This window comes from Somniosus microcephalus, unplaced genomic scaffold, assembly GCF_052327205.1.
Source record: "Somniosus microcephalus isolate GS21.2 unplaced genomic scaffold, FLI_Smic_1.0 unresolved_chr1, whole genome shotgun sequence".
NCBI lineage: Eukaryota > Metazoa > Chordata > Chondrichthyes > Squaliformes > Somniosidae > Somniosus > Somniosus microcephalus.
This window is the reverse complement of record NW_028225179.1, coordinates 34129885-34143534: the sequence shown is the minus strand read 5'-3', so window position 1 is coordinate 34143534 and position 13650 is coordinate 34129885. Positions and strand designations below refer to the sequence as shown.

Below are 13650 nucleotides of genomic sequence, written 5' to 3'. Positions count from 1 at the left end.
ACCACATCCACTGATTCTGCCTTATCTATTTTACCAGTTACATCCTGAAAAAATTCCAATAACCTTGCAATAATTGATGCTGGGGGCTGTTCTGGTCTGCTGGGAGGAATCAAGGTGCAGATTTGAAGATTTGTCCAAAAGTGCCTTTTTGCTGCGGGGCACAAACAGGGGCGAGGCGGGGGGGGGGGGCCTTCTTGCCGCGTCGCACCGGCCTCACCGCCCCGCAGGCTGATTGACAGCACAGCTCAGCCAATGGCAGCGCGGCGGCCGGAGCCAGCGACCAATCGCAGGGCGCGGGGGGGGGGGGCGGGCGCAGGGGGAATGCTGCCGCCAAGACCCCATGGCCGGGGTGGTCCGGAGCAGCGCCTGAGGGGAAGCCGACCTTAAACGGGAGGCTTGGGCGGTCAAAACCGGCTCCTTCCTCGCTCCACAGGGCAAACGCGACTTTTATTTTTTTTTTTTTTATCTCACTCAGTTTCCGCGGCGATAAAAGTGATTATTTCTCACAAGCACCGCTGGGGGCTGCAGTGCAGAAGCTGGGCCCAGCCAGGCCCCTTAAAGGGACCGGCCACCACAACCATTGCAGACTCCTCGCCTGCCATTTTAGACACAAACTCGCGTTGCAATCAAAATCTTGCTTGTAATTTTGCAACAGCAGCGGGTAAGGGTGTTATTTTCTGCATTTCTTACTTTGCAAAATTCAGAATTTGCATTGAAAGGATGGGGCGAAGGGGGTGTTATCCTATTTGCAATTTGAGGTTCTTAATGGGGAAGTTGCAAGGACATGCTTCCTCTTCCAATCCCCCCCCTCCCCGCAACAATCTTACATCCTTCCCTGGTCTTCTGTCGCTAAGTTTTTCCAAGAATCGGTGCTTAATTCAGCCGCTTCCTCTAAGTTGGCCGGGGCAAGGGAACTCTGCCCCATCCCTATGCTAAAGACTGCAGCGGGGGGGGTTTGGGGTGGGTGGAGGGGGAAACATAGAAGATAGGAGCAGGAGTAGGCCATTCGTCCCTCGAGCCTGCTCCGCCATTCAATTCGATCATGGCTGATCATCCAAACTCAGTACCTGCCTTCTCCCCATATCCCTTGATCCCTTTAGCCTTAAGAAATATATCCAACTCCTTCTTGAATATATTTAATGAATTGGCCTCTACTGCCTTCTGGTGGTAGAGAATTCCACAAGTTCACCACTCTCTGGGTGAAGTAATTCCTCCTCATCTCAGTCCTAAATGGCTTACCCCTTATCCTTAGACAGTGATCCCTGGTTCTGGACTTCCCCGCCATCGGGAACATCCTTCCTGCATCTAGTCTGTCCAGTCCTGTCAGAATTTTATAAGTTTCAATGAGATCCCCTCTCATTCTTCTAAACTCCAGCGAGTATAAACCCAATCTCTCCTCATACGCCATTCCTGCCATCCCAGGTATCAGTCTGGTGAATCTTCGCTGCACTCCCTCCATGGCAAGAACATCCTTCCTCAGATAAGGCGACCAGAACTGCACACAATACTCAAGGTGTGGTCTCACCAAGGCCCTGTACAACTGCAGCAAGACATCCTTGTTCCTGTACTCAAAACCTCTCACTATGAAGGTCAACATACCATTTGCCTTCTTAACCGCCTGCTGCACCTGCATGCTTACCTTCAGTGACTGGTGCACAAGGACACCCAGGTCTCGTTGCACTTCCCCTTCTCCCAATCTATTGCCGTTCAGATAATAATCTGCCTTCCTGTTTTTGCCACCAAAGTGGATAACCTCGCATTTATCCACATTATACTGCATCTGCCATGCTTCTGCCCAATCACCAATTTTACAATCTGTCCAATCTTACAATTTGAGGTTCTTAAAGGGGAAGTTGCCAGGACATGAATCCTCTTCCACCCCTTGTCCCCCCCTCACCCCCCACCCCCCAATCTTACATCCGTCCCTGGTCTTCTGTCACTAAGTTTTTACAAGAATTGGTGCTTAATTCAACCGCTTCCTCTAAGTTGGCCAGGGCAAGGGAACTCTGCCCCATCCCTGGGCTAAAGACTGCAGCGGGGGGTTTGGGGGTGGGTGGAGGGGGGAAATCGGTAAAGGTCCTGCGCTCCTAACCACCTCCTCATGCTTAAATATGCATTTGCGGGTGGCAGATGTCCGAGTGGGCTCGTCAGTGATGCCTCATGCAGTGGAATAGCACGAAAGACCCCCCCCGCCCATCCCAACACATCTCTTGAGCTCATGCGCGAAGCACGGGCACTCGGGTGCGGGGGGCGAGGGGCTGTCGAAGGGTAACAGGGAGAGAAGGTCTGGTGCAGGGTCAGTCCTGCGCCGTGGGGGCCTCGGCCCTCTCCCCCTGGCGCCTTGGAGCCTCGGCCCTTCCCCTGGTGTCCTGCACCGTGGGGCCTCGGCCCTTCCCCTGGTGTCCCTGCACTGTGGGGCCTCGGCCCTTCCCCCGGTGTCCCTGCACGGTGGGGCCTCGGCCCTTCTCCTGGTGTCCCTGCACCGTGGGGCCTCGGCCCTTCCCCTGGGGTCCTGCACCGTGGGGCCTCGGCCCTTCCCCTGGTGTCCTGCACCGTGGGGCCTCGGCCCTTCGCCTGGTGTCCCTGCACCATGGGGCCTCGGCCCTTCTCCTGGTGTCCTGCACCGTGGGGCCTCGGCCCTTCCCCTGGTGTCCCTGCACCGTGGGGCCTCGGCCCTTCCCCTGGTGTCTCTGTACCGTGGGGCCTCCGCCCTTCCCCTGGTGTCTCTGTACCGTGGGGCCTCCGCCCTTCCCCTGGTGTCCTGCACCGTGGGGCCTCGGCCCTTCCCCTGGTGTCCTGCCCGAAGAGGTTTATCCAGGTATCAGTGGCCGTGTGAGTGAGTCCCTTCTTACTGTCCCGCAGGTAAACATGGTGATTGAGGTGGAAAGTTTCCATGGCGTCTACATGCTGTACTGCACCAACCCCAAGTACAAGGGCAGGATCTACATCGGATACACTGTCAACCCAGAGAGGAGGATCACGCAACACAACGCCGGCAAACACAAGGGCGGAGCCTGGCGCACCAGCGGGCGGGGTCCCTGGTAATGGGCAGAGGGAGGGAGTGGTTGCAAGGTGCCCAAGGTTGGGAACGAAATATTCCCGGATACTTAACTTTTAGGAGAGATGGGCAAAATGGAAAAGGAGGAGGGGTAGCCCTGGTAATAAAGGATGGGGTAAAGACAGTAGAGAGAAAGGATCTTCGCTCCGAAAATCAAGAAGTAGAATCGGTTTGGGTGGAGCTAAGAAACAGCAAGGGGCAGAAAACATGGGGTGGGAGTTGTTTATAGGCCCCCAAACAGTAGTTATAATGTAGGGCTGAGTATAAATCAGGAAATTAGAGACGCACGTAACAGTAATCATGGGGGACCTTAAACTACAAACCAAATTTGCAGTAATAGTGTGGAGGACAAAATCATGGAATGTCATAGAATCACAGTTAGACAGCACAGAAAGAGGCCCTTCGGCCCATCGTGTCCGCGCCGGCCATCGAGCCCTGTCTATTCTAATCCCATTTTCCAGCACTTGGTCCGTAGCCTTGTATGCTATGGCGTTTCAAGTGCTCATCTAATAACAGATACCCGGGAGTGAGTTACAGGCTGGAATCTAATCGTGGGGTTCGGGGTGTTTATATATAGAATAACGGATACCCAGGAGTGAGTTACAGGCTGGAATCTAATCGCGGGGTTCGGGGGGTTTATATATAGAATAACAGATACCCGGGAGTGAGTTACAGGCTGGAATCTAATCGAGGGGTTCAGGGGGTTTATATATAGAATAACAGATACCCGGGAGTGAGTTACAGGCTGGAATCTAATCGTGGGGTTCGGGGTGTTTATATATAGAATAACGGATACCCAGGAGTGAGTTACAGGCTGGAATCTAATCGAGGGGTTCGAGGTGTTTATATATAGAATAACGGATACCCAGGAGTGAGTTACAGGCTGAAATCTAATCGAGGGGTTCAGGGTGTTTATATATAGAATAACATATCCAGGAGTGAGTTACAGGCTGGAATCTAATCGAGGGGTCCGGGGTGTTTATATATAGAATAACTGATACCCGGGAGTGAGTTACTGGCTGGAATCTAATCGAGGGGTTCGGGGGGTTTATATATAGAATAACAGATACCCGGGAGTGAGTTACAGGCTGGAATCTAATCGAGGTGTTCGGGGGGTTTATATATAGAATAACAGATACCCGGGAGTGAGTTACAGGCTGGAATCTGATCGAGGGGTTCGGGGGGTTTATATATGGAATAACCGATACCCGGGAGTGAGTTACAGGCTGGAATCTAATCGAGGGGTTCGGGGGGTTTATATATAGAATAACAGATACCCGGGAGTGAGTTACAGGCTGGAATCTAATCGAGTGGTTCGGGGGGTTTATATATAGAATCACAGATACCCGGGAGTGAGTTACAGTCTGGAATCTAATCGAGGGGTTCGGGGGGTTTATATATAGAATAACAGATACCCGGGATTGAGTTACAGGCTGGAATCTAATCGAGGGGTTCGGGGGGTTTATTTATAGAATAACAGATACCCGGGAGTGAGTTACAGGCTGGAATCTAATCGTGGGGTTCGGGGGGTTTATTTATAGAATAACAGGTACCCGGGAGTGAGTTACAGGCTGGAATCTAATCGTGGGGTTCGGGGGGTTTATTTATAGAATAACAGATACCCGGGAGTGAGTTACAGGCTGGAATCTAATCGAGGGGTTCAGGGGGTTTATATATAGAATAAGAGATACCTGGGAGTGAGTTACAGGCTGGAATCTAATCGTGGGGTTCGGGGGGTTTATTTATAGAATAACAGGTGCCCGGGAGTGAGTTACAGGCTGGAATCTAATCGAGGTGTTCGGGGGTTTATTTATAGAATAACAGGTGCCCGGGAGTGAGTTACAGGCTGGAATCTAATCGTGGGGTTCGGGGGGTTTATTTATAGAATAACAGATACCCGGGAGTGAGTTACAGGCTGGAATCTAATCGTGGGGTTCGGGGGGTTTATTTATAGAATAACAGGTACCCGGGAGTGTTTTTTAAATCTCTTTCTGTCTCCGTTTTTAGGGATATGGTTTTAATAGTTCACGGGTTCCCCTCGGACATTGCTGCTTTAAAGGTAAGTGTGGAACCCCCCAACACCAGCCCACCCCTCCCTGATTGACACGTTACCCTCGCCCCATTCCCCAGTGAACTTTGACATAAGAAGATAAGAAATAGGAGCAGGAGTCGGCCATACGGCCCCCTCGAGCCTGCTCCGCCATTCAGTGAGATCATGGCTGATCTTCGACCTCAACGCCCGATCCCCATATCCCTAGATTCCCCTAGAGTCCAAAAATCTATCGTTCTCAATCTTGAATATACTCAACGACTGAGCCTCCACAGCCCTCTGGGGCAGAGAATTCCAAAGATTCACCGCCCTCTGAGTGAAGAAGTTTCTCCTCATCTCAGTCCTAAATGGCCGACCCCTTATTCTGAGACTGTGACCCCCTGGTTCTAGACTCCCCAGCCAGGGGGAAACACCCTCCCTGCATCTACCCTGTCAAGCCCTGTAAGAATGTTGTATGTTTCAATGAGATCACCTCTCATTCTTCTAAACTCTAGAGAATATAGGCCTAGTCTACTCAATCTCTCCTCACAGGACAACCCCCCCATCCCAGGAACCAGTCTGGTGAACCTTCGTTGCACTCCCTCTATAGCAAGTATATCCTTCCTTAGGTAAGGAGACCAAAACTGTACACAATACTCCAGGTGTGGTCTCACCAGGGCCCTATATAATTGCAGTAAGACGTCTTTACTCTTATACTCAAATCCTCTTGTAATAAAGGCCAACATACCATTTGCTTTCCTAATTGCTTGCTGTACCTGCATGTTAACTTTCAGTGATTCATGTACAAGGACACCCAGGTCCCTCTGAACACCAACATTTCCCAATCTCTCACCATTTAAAAAATACTCTGCTTTTCTATTTTTCGGACCGAAGTGGATAACTTCACATTTCTCCACATTATATTCCATTTGCCATGTTCTTGCCCACTCACTTAGCCTGTCTATATTCCCTTGAAGCCTCTTTGCATCCTCCTCACAACTTACATTCCCACCCAGCTTTGTATCATCAGCGAACTTGGATATATTACATTTGGTCCCCTCATCCAAATCATTGATGTAGATTGTGAATAGCTGAGGCCCAAGCACTGATCCTTGCGGTACCCCACTAGTTACAGCCTGCCAACCCAAAAATATTCCTACTCTCTGTTTTCTGTCCATGAACCAATCCTCAATCCATGCTAGTATATTACCCCCAATCCCATGAGCCCTAATGTTGTTTAATAACCTCTTGTGTGGCACCTTATCGAATGCCTTCTGAAAATCCAAATACACCACATCCACTGGTTCCCCCTGCAAATCGCCCACAGAATCTTATACGTTTCAGTGAGATCGCCTCTCATTCTTCTGAACTCCAGAGAGTATCGGCCCATTCTACACAATCTCTCCTCATAGGACAGTTCTCTCATCCCAGGAATCGATCGCATGAACCTTGGTTCAGCCATAGAAGATAGGAGCAGGAGTAGGCCATTCGGCCCCTTGAGCCTGCGCCGCCATTCAATGCGATCATGGCTGATCATCCAAATTCAGTACCCTGTCCCTGCCTTCTCCCCATACCCCTTGATCCCTTTAGCCTTAAGAAATATATCTAACTCTTTCTTGAATATATTTAATGAATTGGCCTCCACTGCCTTCTGTGGCAGAGAATTCCACAGGTTCACCACTCTCTGGGTGAAGAAATTCCTCCTCATCTCTGTCCTAAATGGCTTACCCCTTATCCTTAGACTGTGACCCCTGGTTCTGGACTCCCCCGCCATCGGGAACATCCTTCCTGCATCTAGTCTGTCTAGTCCTGTTAGAATTTTATAAGTTTCAATGAGATCCCCTCTCATTCTTCTAAACTCCAGCGAGTATAAGCCCAATCGACCCAATCTCTCCTCATATGTCATTCCTGCCATCCCAGGTATCAGTCTGGTGAATCTTCGCTGCACTCCCTCCAGGGCAAGAACATCCTTCCTCAGATAAGGCGACCAAACCTGCACACAATACTCAGGATGTGGTCTCACCAAGGCCCTGTACAACTGCAGCAAGACATCCTTGTTCCTGTACTCGAACCCTCTCGCTATGAAGGCCAACATACCATTTGCCTTCTTAACCGCCTGCTGCACCTGCATGCTCACCTTCAGCGACTGGTGCACAAGGACACCCAGGTCTCGTTGCACTTCCCCTTTTCCCAATCTATTGCCGTTCAGATAATAATCTGACTTCCTGTTTTTGCCACCAAAGTGGATAACCTCGCAGTTATCCACATTATACTGCATCTGCCATGCATCTGCCCAATCGCCCAACCTGTCCAAATCATACTGGAGTTTCTCGGCACCCTCCTCACAGCACACACGCCCACCCAGCTTTGTGTCATCTGCAAACTTGGAGATATTACATCTAGTTCCCTCGTCTAGATCATTAATATATATTGTGAATAGCTAGCTGGGGTCCTAGCACCAATCCCTGCGGTACCCCACTAGTATGACCCGTTTATTCCGTTGACTGTTAACGAATGAATGTTAACCTCTGCTCTCTCTCTCTCTTCCAGTTCGAGTGGGGCTGGCAGCACCCTCGAGGCTGCCGTCGCTTGACGCACGTGGGCAACAAGGCGAGGACGGAGCCCAGCTTCGACTACCACCTGCGGGTGCTGTGGGAGCTGCTGCGTTGCCCGCGCTGGTGCCGGCTGCCCCTCACCCTGCGCTGGCTGAGGCAGGAGTACCGGCGGGACTGCCCGCCGGGGCGGGCCCCCCCTCCTCACGTGCCCCTGGCCTACGGGCAGGTGCGGGCCAGGGGCAAGGGGGGGGGCGGCGGCGGCGGCGGCAGCGAGGGGCGCGGCCAGCCAGCCGCCGGAGCCCGGTGCCCGTTGCGACATCTGCGCCGGGCAGTTCACGGTAAGAGTCTCTCTCTCCGGGGGCTCGTTTCTATCTAAACCCAGGGTGGGCTGGGTGTGGCGCGGGGGGGGGTTGCTGAAGCCAAGTGTAGCCCACCTCCCCCAACACATGGGTGGGCGTGTGCGGGGGTCAGTGCCACACCGGGGGAGGTCAGTTGGTGGGCTGGTGATTTGCAGTGGGAGCGGGGTTGAGGGGGGGCGGAGTCGGGTTGGGTTGGGGGACGGGGTTGTGTTAGATTCGGATTTGGGAGTAAAACCAGACGGAGAGACGGAACTGCTGACAAAGTTAAAGTTTATTGGAAAACGGCCGGAGGGCCTTGCGCGCAAGGGAGAGGAGGGAGCCTGCTCAGACTCGCACCTAGCTCTCTTAAGGAAATACAGCATACAAGTATTAATATACCTTTCAATAAGCAACGCCCATCGGTTACAAAAGTGGGCATACACCTACAGACAATGTCACTACCGTTACTCTCTTATTGGTTGGCGTGATTAGTCACTCAATGTCGGGAGCCGCCCTGAAGCGTTCTGACATACAGCATAACACCTAGTTTCTAGCTTCTGTGAGCAAGGTCGCTTAATTCTTGAGATGATAAACAATGTCTGCTTTTGGTTGCGAGCAGACATTACAAAGGAAGATAAGGTGTTTAAGGCAGAGATAGAAATGGCCGACTCCCTATGAAGTTCAGTTCCCCTTATCTCTCAGAAAGCCAGCTGCATTAAACACTAGTACGATAGCAAAATACTGCAGATGTTGGAAATCCGAAATAACAACAGAAAATGCTGGAAAAACTCAGCAGGTCAGGCAACATCCGTGGAGAGAAATTTGAGTTGACGTTTCGGGTCGAACCCTTCTTCAAAACTGGAAAGAAAAGAAATTAGATCGAAGGCAGGGCTGCGATCGGACAAAAGAAGTGAAGGAAACAAAAGAGCTAGACGAGATGGTAATAGGCTGAGATTAGTTGTAAAGTGTACTGGCAGGGCAAGAGATAGCTGCCAGGTGTGAGAGAGAAACAAAAGGAAAGGTGAGGGGGGGAAGGAGTGGAAAAATTACAAGTAAAAATGTGTAATAGGGGCCGAGGTTATGATCTGAAATTGTTGAACTCGATATTGAGTCCGGAAGGCTGCAGAGTGCCTAATCGGAAGATGAGGTGCTGTTCCTCGAGTTTACGTTGAGCTTCCATTAAACACTGCTTCTGTAACCCTGATAACAACAAAGACGGAAACCAAGAGTCTAGTAAACATGCTGTGGGCCGCTATTTCTACAGTACTTAGTTAGAAAGGGTTAATATGATGGTCAAGTATCCCATCATGCTTCGCAGCTACCTAAATGCTACATGTTCGTTTTATATATTTCCTAATATGTGAGGCTAAACATCATTTGAATGTGGTGTCTAGTGCGACAGCCCTCCTCACAGCTTTGGTTAATGTACTGAAAGACCAGAGGATTCAGGCTGGGTTTGGGGGGTTGGGTTTGGGTTTGGGGGAGGGGGTTGGGTTTGGGGGAGGGGGTTGGGTTTGGGGGGTTGGGTTTGGGGGACGGGGTTGGGTTTGGGGGACGGGGTTGGGTTTGGGGGACGGGGTTGGGTTTGGGGGACGGGGTTGGGTTTGGGGGACGGGGTTTGGGTTTGGGGGAGGGGGTTGGGTTTGGGGGGTTGGGTTTGGGGGACGGGGTTGGGTTTGGGGGATGGGGTTGGGTTTGGGGGGAGGGGGTTGGGTTTGGGGGACGGGGTTGGGTTTGGGGGACGGGGTTGGGTTAGGGGGACGGGGTTGGGTTTGGGGGACGGGTTGGGTTTGGGGGACGGGGTTGGGTTTGGGGGACGGGGTTGGGTTTGGGGGAGGGGGTTGGGTTTGGGGGAGGGGGTCGGGTTTGGGGGACGGGGTTGGGTTTGGGGGGTTGGGTTTGGGGGACGGGGTTGGGTTTGGGGGACGGGGTTGGGTTTGGGGGACGGGGTTGGGTTTGGGGGACGGGGTTGGGTTTGGGGGACGGGGTTGGGTTTGGGGACGGGGTTGGGTTTGGGGGACGGGGTTGGGTTTGGGGGACGGGGTTGGGTTTGGGGGAGGGGGTTGGGTTTGGGGGGTTGGGTTTGGGGGACGGGGTTGGGTTTGGGGGACGGGGTTGGGTTTGGGGGACGGGGTTGGGTTTGGGGGACGGGGTTGGGTTTGGGGGACGGGGTTGGGTTTGGGGGACGGGGTTGGGTTTGGGGGACGGGGTTGGGTTTGGGGGACGGGGTTGGGTTTGGGGGACGGGGTTGGGTTTGGGGGACGGGGTTGGGTTTGGGGGACGGGGTTGGGTTTGGGGGACGGGGTTGGGTTTGGGGGACGGGGTTGGGTTTGGGGGACGGGGTTGGGTTTGGGGGACGGGGTTGGGTTTGGGGGAGGGGGTTGGGTTTGGGGGAGGGGGTTGGGTTTGGGGGACGGGGTTGGGTTTGGGGGAGGGGGTTGGGTTTGGGGGAGGGGGTTGGGTTTGGGGGGTTGGGTTTGGGTTTGGGGGACGGGGTTGGGTTTGGGGGGTTGGGTTTGGGGGACGGGGTTGGGTTTGGGGGACGGGGTTGGGTTTGGGGGAGGGGGTTGGGTTTGGGGGGAGGGGGTTGGGTTCGGGTGACGGGGTTGGGTTTGGGGGAGGGGGTTGGGTTTGGGGGACGGGGTTGGGTTTGGGGGGAGGGGGTTGGGTTTGGGGGACGGGGTTGGGTTTGGGGGACGGGGTTGGGTTTGGGGGACGGGGTTGGGTTTGGGGGACGGGGTTGGGTTTGGGGGAGGGGGTTGGGTTTGGGGAACGGGGTTGGGTTTGGGGGACGGGGTTGGGTTTGGGGGAGGGGTTGTGTTTGGGGGACGGGGTTGGGTTTGGGGGACGGGGTTGGGTTTGGGGGACGGGGTTGGGTTTGGGGGGTTGGGTTTGGGGGACGGGGTTGGGTTTGGGGGACGGGGTTGGGTTTGGGGGACGGGGTTGGGTTTGGGGGAGGGGGTTGGGTTTGGGGGACGGGGTTGGGTTTGGGGGGAGGGGGTTGGGTTTGGGGGACGGGGTTGGGTTTGGGGGAGGGGGTTGGGTTTGGGGGACGGGGTTGGGTTTGGGGGACGGGGTTGGGTTTGGGGGACGGGGTTGGGTTTGGGGGACGGGGTTGGGTTTGGGGGACGGGGTTGGATTTGGGGGACGGGGTTGGGTTTGGGGGGATGGGTTTGGGGGACGGGGTTGGGTTTGGGGGACGGCGTTGGGTTTGGGGGGCGGGGTCGGGTTTGGGGGACGGGGTTGGGTTTGGGGGACGGGGTTGGGTTTGGGGGGTGGGGTTGGGTTTGGGGGACGGGGTTGGGTTTGGAGGACGGGGTTGGGTTTGGGGGGTTGGGTTTGGGGGACGGGGTCGGGTTTGGGGGACGGGGTCGGGTTTGGGGGACGGGGTCGGGTTTGGGGGACGGGGTCGGGTTTGGGGGACGGGGTCGGGTTTGGGGGACGGGGTTGGGTTTGGGGGACGGGGTTGGGTTTGGGGGACGGGGTTGGGTTTGGGGGACGGGGTTGGGTTTGGGGGACGGGGTTGGGTTTGGGGGATGGGGTTGGGTTTGGGGGAGGGGGTTGGGTTTGGGGGAGGGGGTTGGGTTTGGGGGAGGGGGTTGGGTTTGGGGAGGGGGTTGGGTTTGGGGGAGGGGGTTGGGTTTGGGGGAGGGGGTTGGGTTTGGGGGGTTGGGTTTGGGGGAGGGGGTTGGGTTTGGGGGACGGGGTTGGGTTTGGGGGACGGGGTTGGGTTTGGGGGACGGGGTTGGGTTTGGGGGAGGGGGTCGGGTTTGGGGGACGGGGTCGGGTTTGGGGGACGGGGTCGGGTTTGGGGGACGGGGTTGGGTTTGGGGGGTTGGGTTTGGGGGAGGGGGTCGGGTTTGGGGGAAGGGGTTGGGTTTGGGGGGTTGGGTTTGGGGGAGGGGGTTGGGTTTGGGGGACGGGGTTGGGTTTGGGGGGCGGGGTTGGGTTTGGGGGACGGGGTTGGGTTTGGGGGACGGGGTTGGGTTTGGGGGGTTGGGTTTGGGTTTGGGGGACGGGGTTGGGTTTGGGGGACGGGGTTGGGTTTGGGGGACGGGGTTGGGTTTGGGGGACGGGGTTGGGTTTGGGGGACGGGGTAGGGTTTGGGGGACGGGGTCGGGTTTGGGGGACGGGGTCGGGTTTGGGGGACGGGGTCGGGTTTGGGGGACGGGGTCGGGTTTGGGGGACGGGGTCGGGTTTGGGGGACGGGGTCGGGTTTGGGGGACGGGGTCGGGTTTGGGGGACGGGGTCGGGTTTGGGGGACGGGGTCGGGTTTGGGGGACGGGGTCGGGTTTGGGGGACGGGGTCGGGTTTGGGGGACGGGGTTTGGGGGACGGGGTTTGGGGGAGGGGGTTGGGTTTGGGGGAGGGGGTTGGGTTTGGGGGAGGGGGTTGGGTTTGGGGGAGGGGGTTGGGTTTGGGGGAGGGGGTTGGGATTGGGGGACGGGGTTGGGTTTGGGGGACGGGGTTGGGGGACGGGGTTGGGTTTGGGGGGTTGGGTTTGGGGGACGGGGTTGGGTTTGGGGGACGGGGTTGGGTTTGGGGGACGGGGTTGGGTTTGGGGGAGGGGGTTGGGTTTGGGGGACGGGGTTGGGTTTGGGGGGTTGGGTTTGGGGGACGGGGTTGGGTTTGGGGGACGGGGTTGGGTTTGGGGGACGGGGTTGGGTTTGGGGGACGGGGTTGGGTTTGGGGGACGGGGTTGGGTTTGGGGGACGGGGTTGGGTTTGGGGGGCGGGGGTTGGGTTTGGGGGAGGGGGTTGGGTTTGGGGGACGGGGTTGGGTTTGGGGGACGGGGTTGGGTTTGGGGGACGGGGTTGGGTTTTGGGGGGTTGGGTTTGGGGGACGGGGTTGGGTTTGGGGGGTTGGGTTTGGGGGACGGGTTGGGTTTGGGGGGTCGGGGTTGGGTTTGGGGGGTCGGGGTTGGGTTTGGGGGACGGGGTTGGGTTTGGGGGACGGGGTTGGGTTTGGGGGACGGGGTTGGGTTTGGGGGACGGGGGTTGGGTTTGGGGGACGGGGTTGGGTTTGGGGGGTTGGGTTTGGGGGACGGGGTTGGGTTTGGGGGACGGGGTTGGGTTTGGGGGAGGGGGTTGGGTTTGGGGGGAGGGGGTTGGGTTCGGGTGACGGGGTTGGGTTTGGGGGAGGGGGTTGGGTTTGGGGGACGGGGTTGGGTTTGGGGGGAGGGGGTTGGGTTTGGGGGACGGGGTTGGGTTTGGGGGACGGGGGGTTGGGTTTGGGGGACGGGGTTGGGGTTTGGGGGAGGGGGTTGGGTTTGGGGAACGGGGTTGGGTTTGGGGGACGGGGTTGGGTTTGGGGGAGGGGTTGTGTTTGGGGGACGGGGTTTGGGTTTGGGGGACGGGGTTGGGTTTGGGGGACGGGGTTGGGTTTGGGGGGTTGGGTTTGGGGGACGGGGTTGGGTTTGGGGGACGGGGTTGGGTTTGGGGGACGGGGTTGGGTTTGGGGGAGGGGGTTGGGTTTGGGGGACGGGGTTGGGTTTGGGGGGAGGGGGTTGGGTTTGGGGGACGGGGTTGGGTTTGGGGGAGGGGGTTGGGTTTGGGGGACGGGGTTGGGTTTTGGGGGACGGGGTTGGGTTTGGGGGACGGGGTTGGGTTTGGGGGACGGGGTTGGATTTGGGGGACGGGGTTGGGTTTGGGGGGATGGGTTTGGGGGACGG

General features: G+C 56.4%; 2 protein-coding genes across 4 annotated transcripts in view; one reads left to right on the top strand and one right to left on the bottom strand.

Annotated features, from left to right (window-relative positions):
* Positions 1-201, bottom strand: part of LOC147094587 (bolA-like protein 2) — a 32991-nt gene extending 32790 nt beyond the window's left edge. The window contains exon 1 of one of the 3 annotated variants that reach the window (XM_085974419.1): positions 64-201. The gene's annotated coding sequence lies outside the window, so the exon portion shown is untranslated. The remainder of the gene's footprint in view (positions 1-63) is intronic. The other 2 variants (XM_085974418.1, XM_085974420.1) reach the window with 2 other exon arrangements.
* A 161-nt stretch (positions 202-362) lies between these two features.
* slx1b (structure-specific endonuclease subunit SLX1B) lies at positions 363-8018 on the top strand. Its single transcript, XM_085974227.1, has 4 exons — positions 363-661; positions 2863-3041; positions 5066-5117; positions 7638-8018. The coding sequence occupies exons 2-4, from the start codon at positions 2869-2871 to the stop codon at positions 8016-8018; spliced, it is 606 nt and encodes a 201-aa protein (XP_085830353.1). The 5' UTR covers positions 363-661; positions 2863-2868.
* Positions 8019-13650: the final 5632 nt, after the last annotated feature.

What these genes read in the sequence shown, in the direction of transcription:
- slx1b (XM_085974227.1), top strand. Translation starts at nt 2,869, where the DNA reads ATGGTGATTGAGGTGGAAAGTTTCCATGGCGTCTACATGCTGTACTGC. An exon ending in ACCAGCGGGCGGGGTCCCTG is followed by an intron (nt 3,042 to 5,065) that starts GTAATGGGCAGA and finishes CTCCGTTTTTAG; the next exon opens with GGATATGGTTTTAATAGTTC. An exon ending in CGGACATTGCTGCTTTAAAG is followed by an intron (nt 5,118 to 7,637) that starts GTAAGTGTGGAA and finishes TCTCTCTTCCAG; the next exon opens with TTCGAGTGGGGCTGGCAGCA.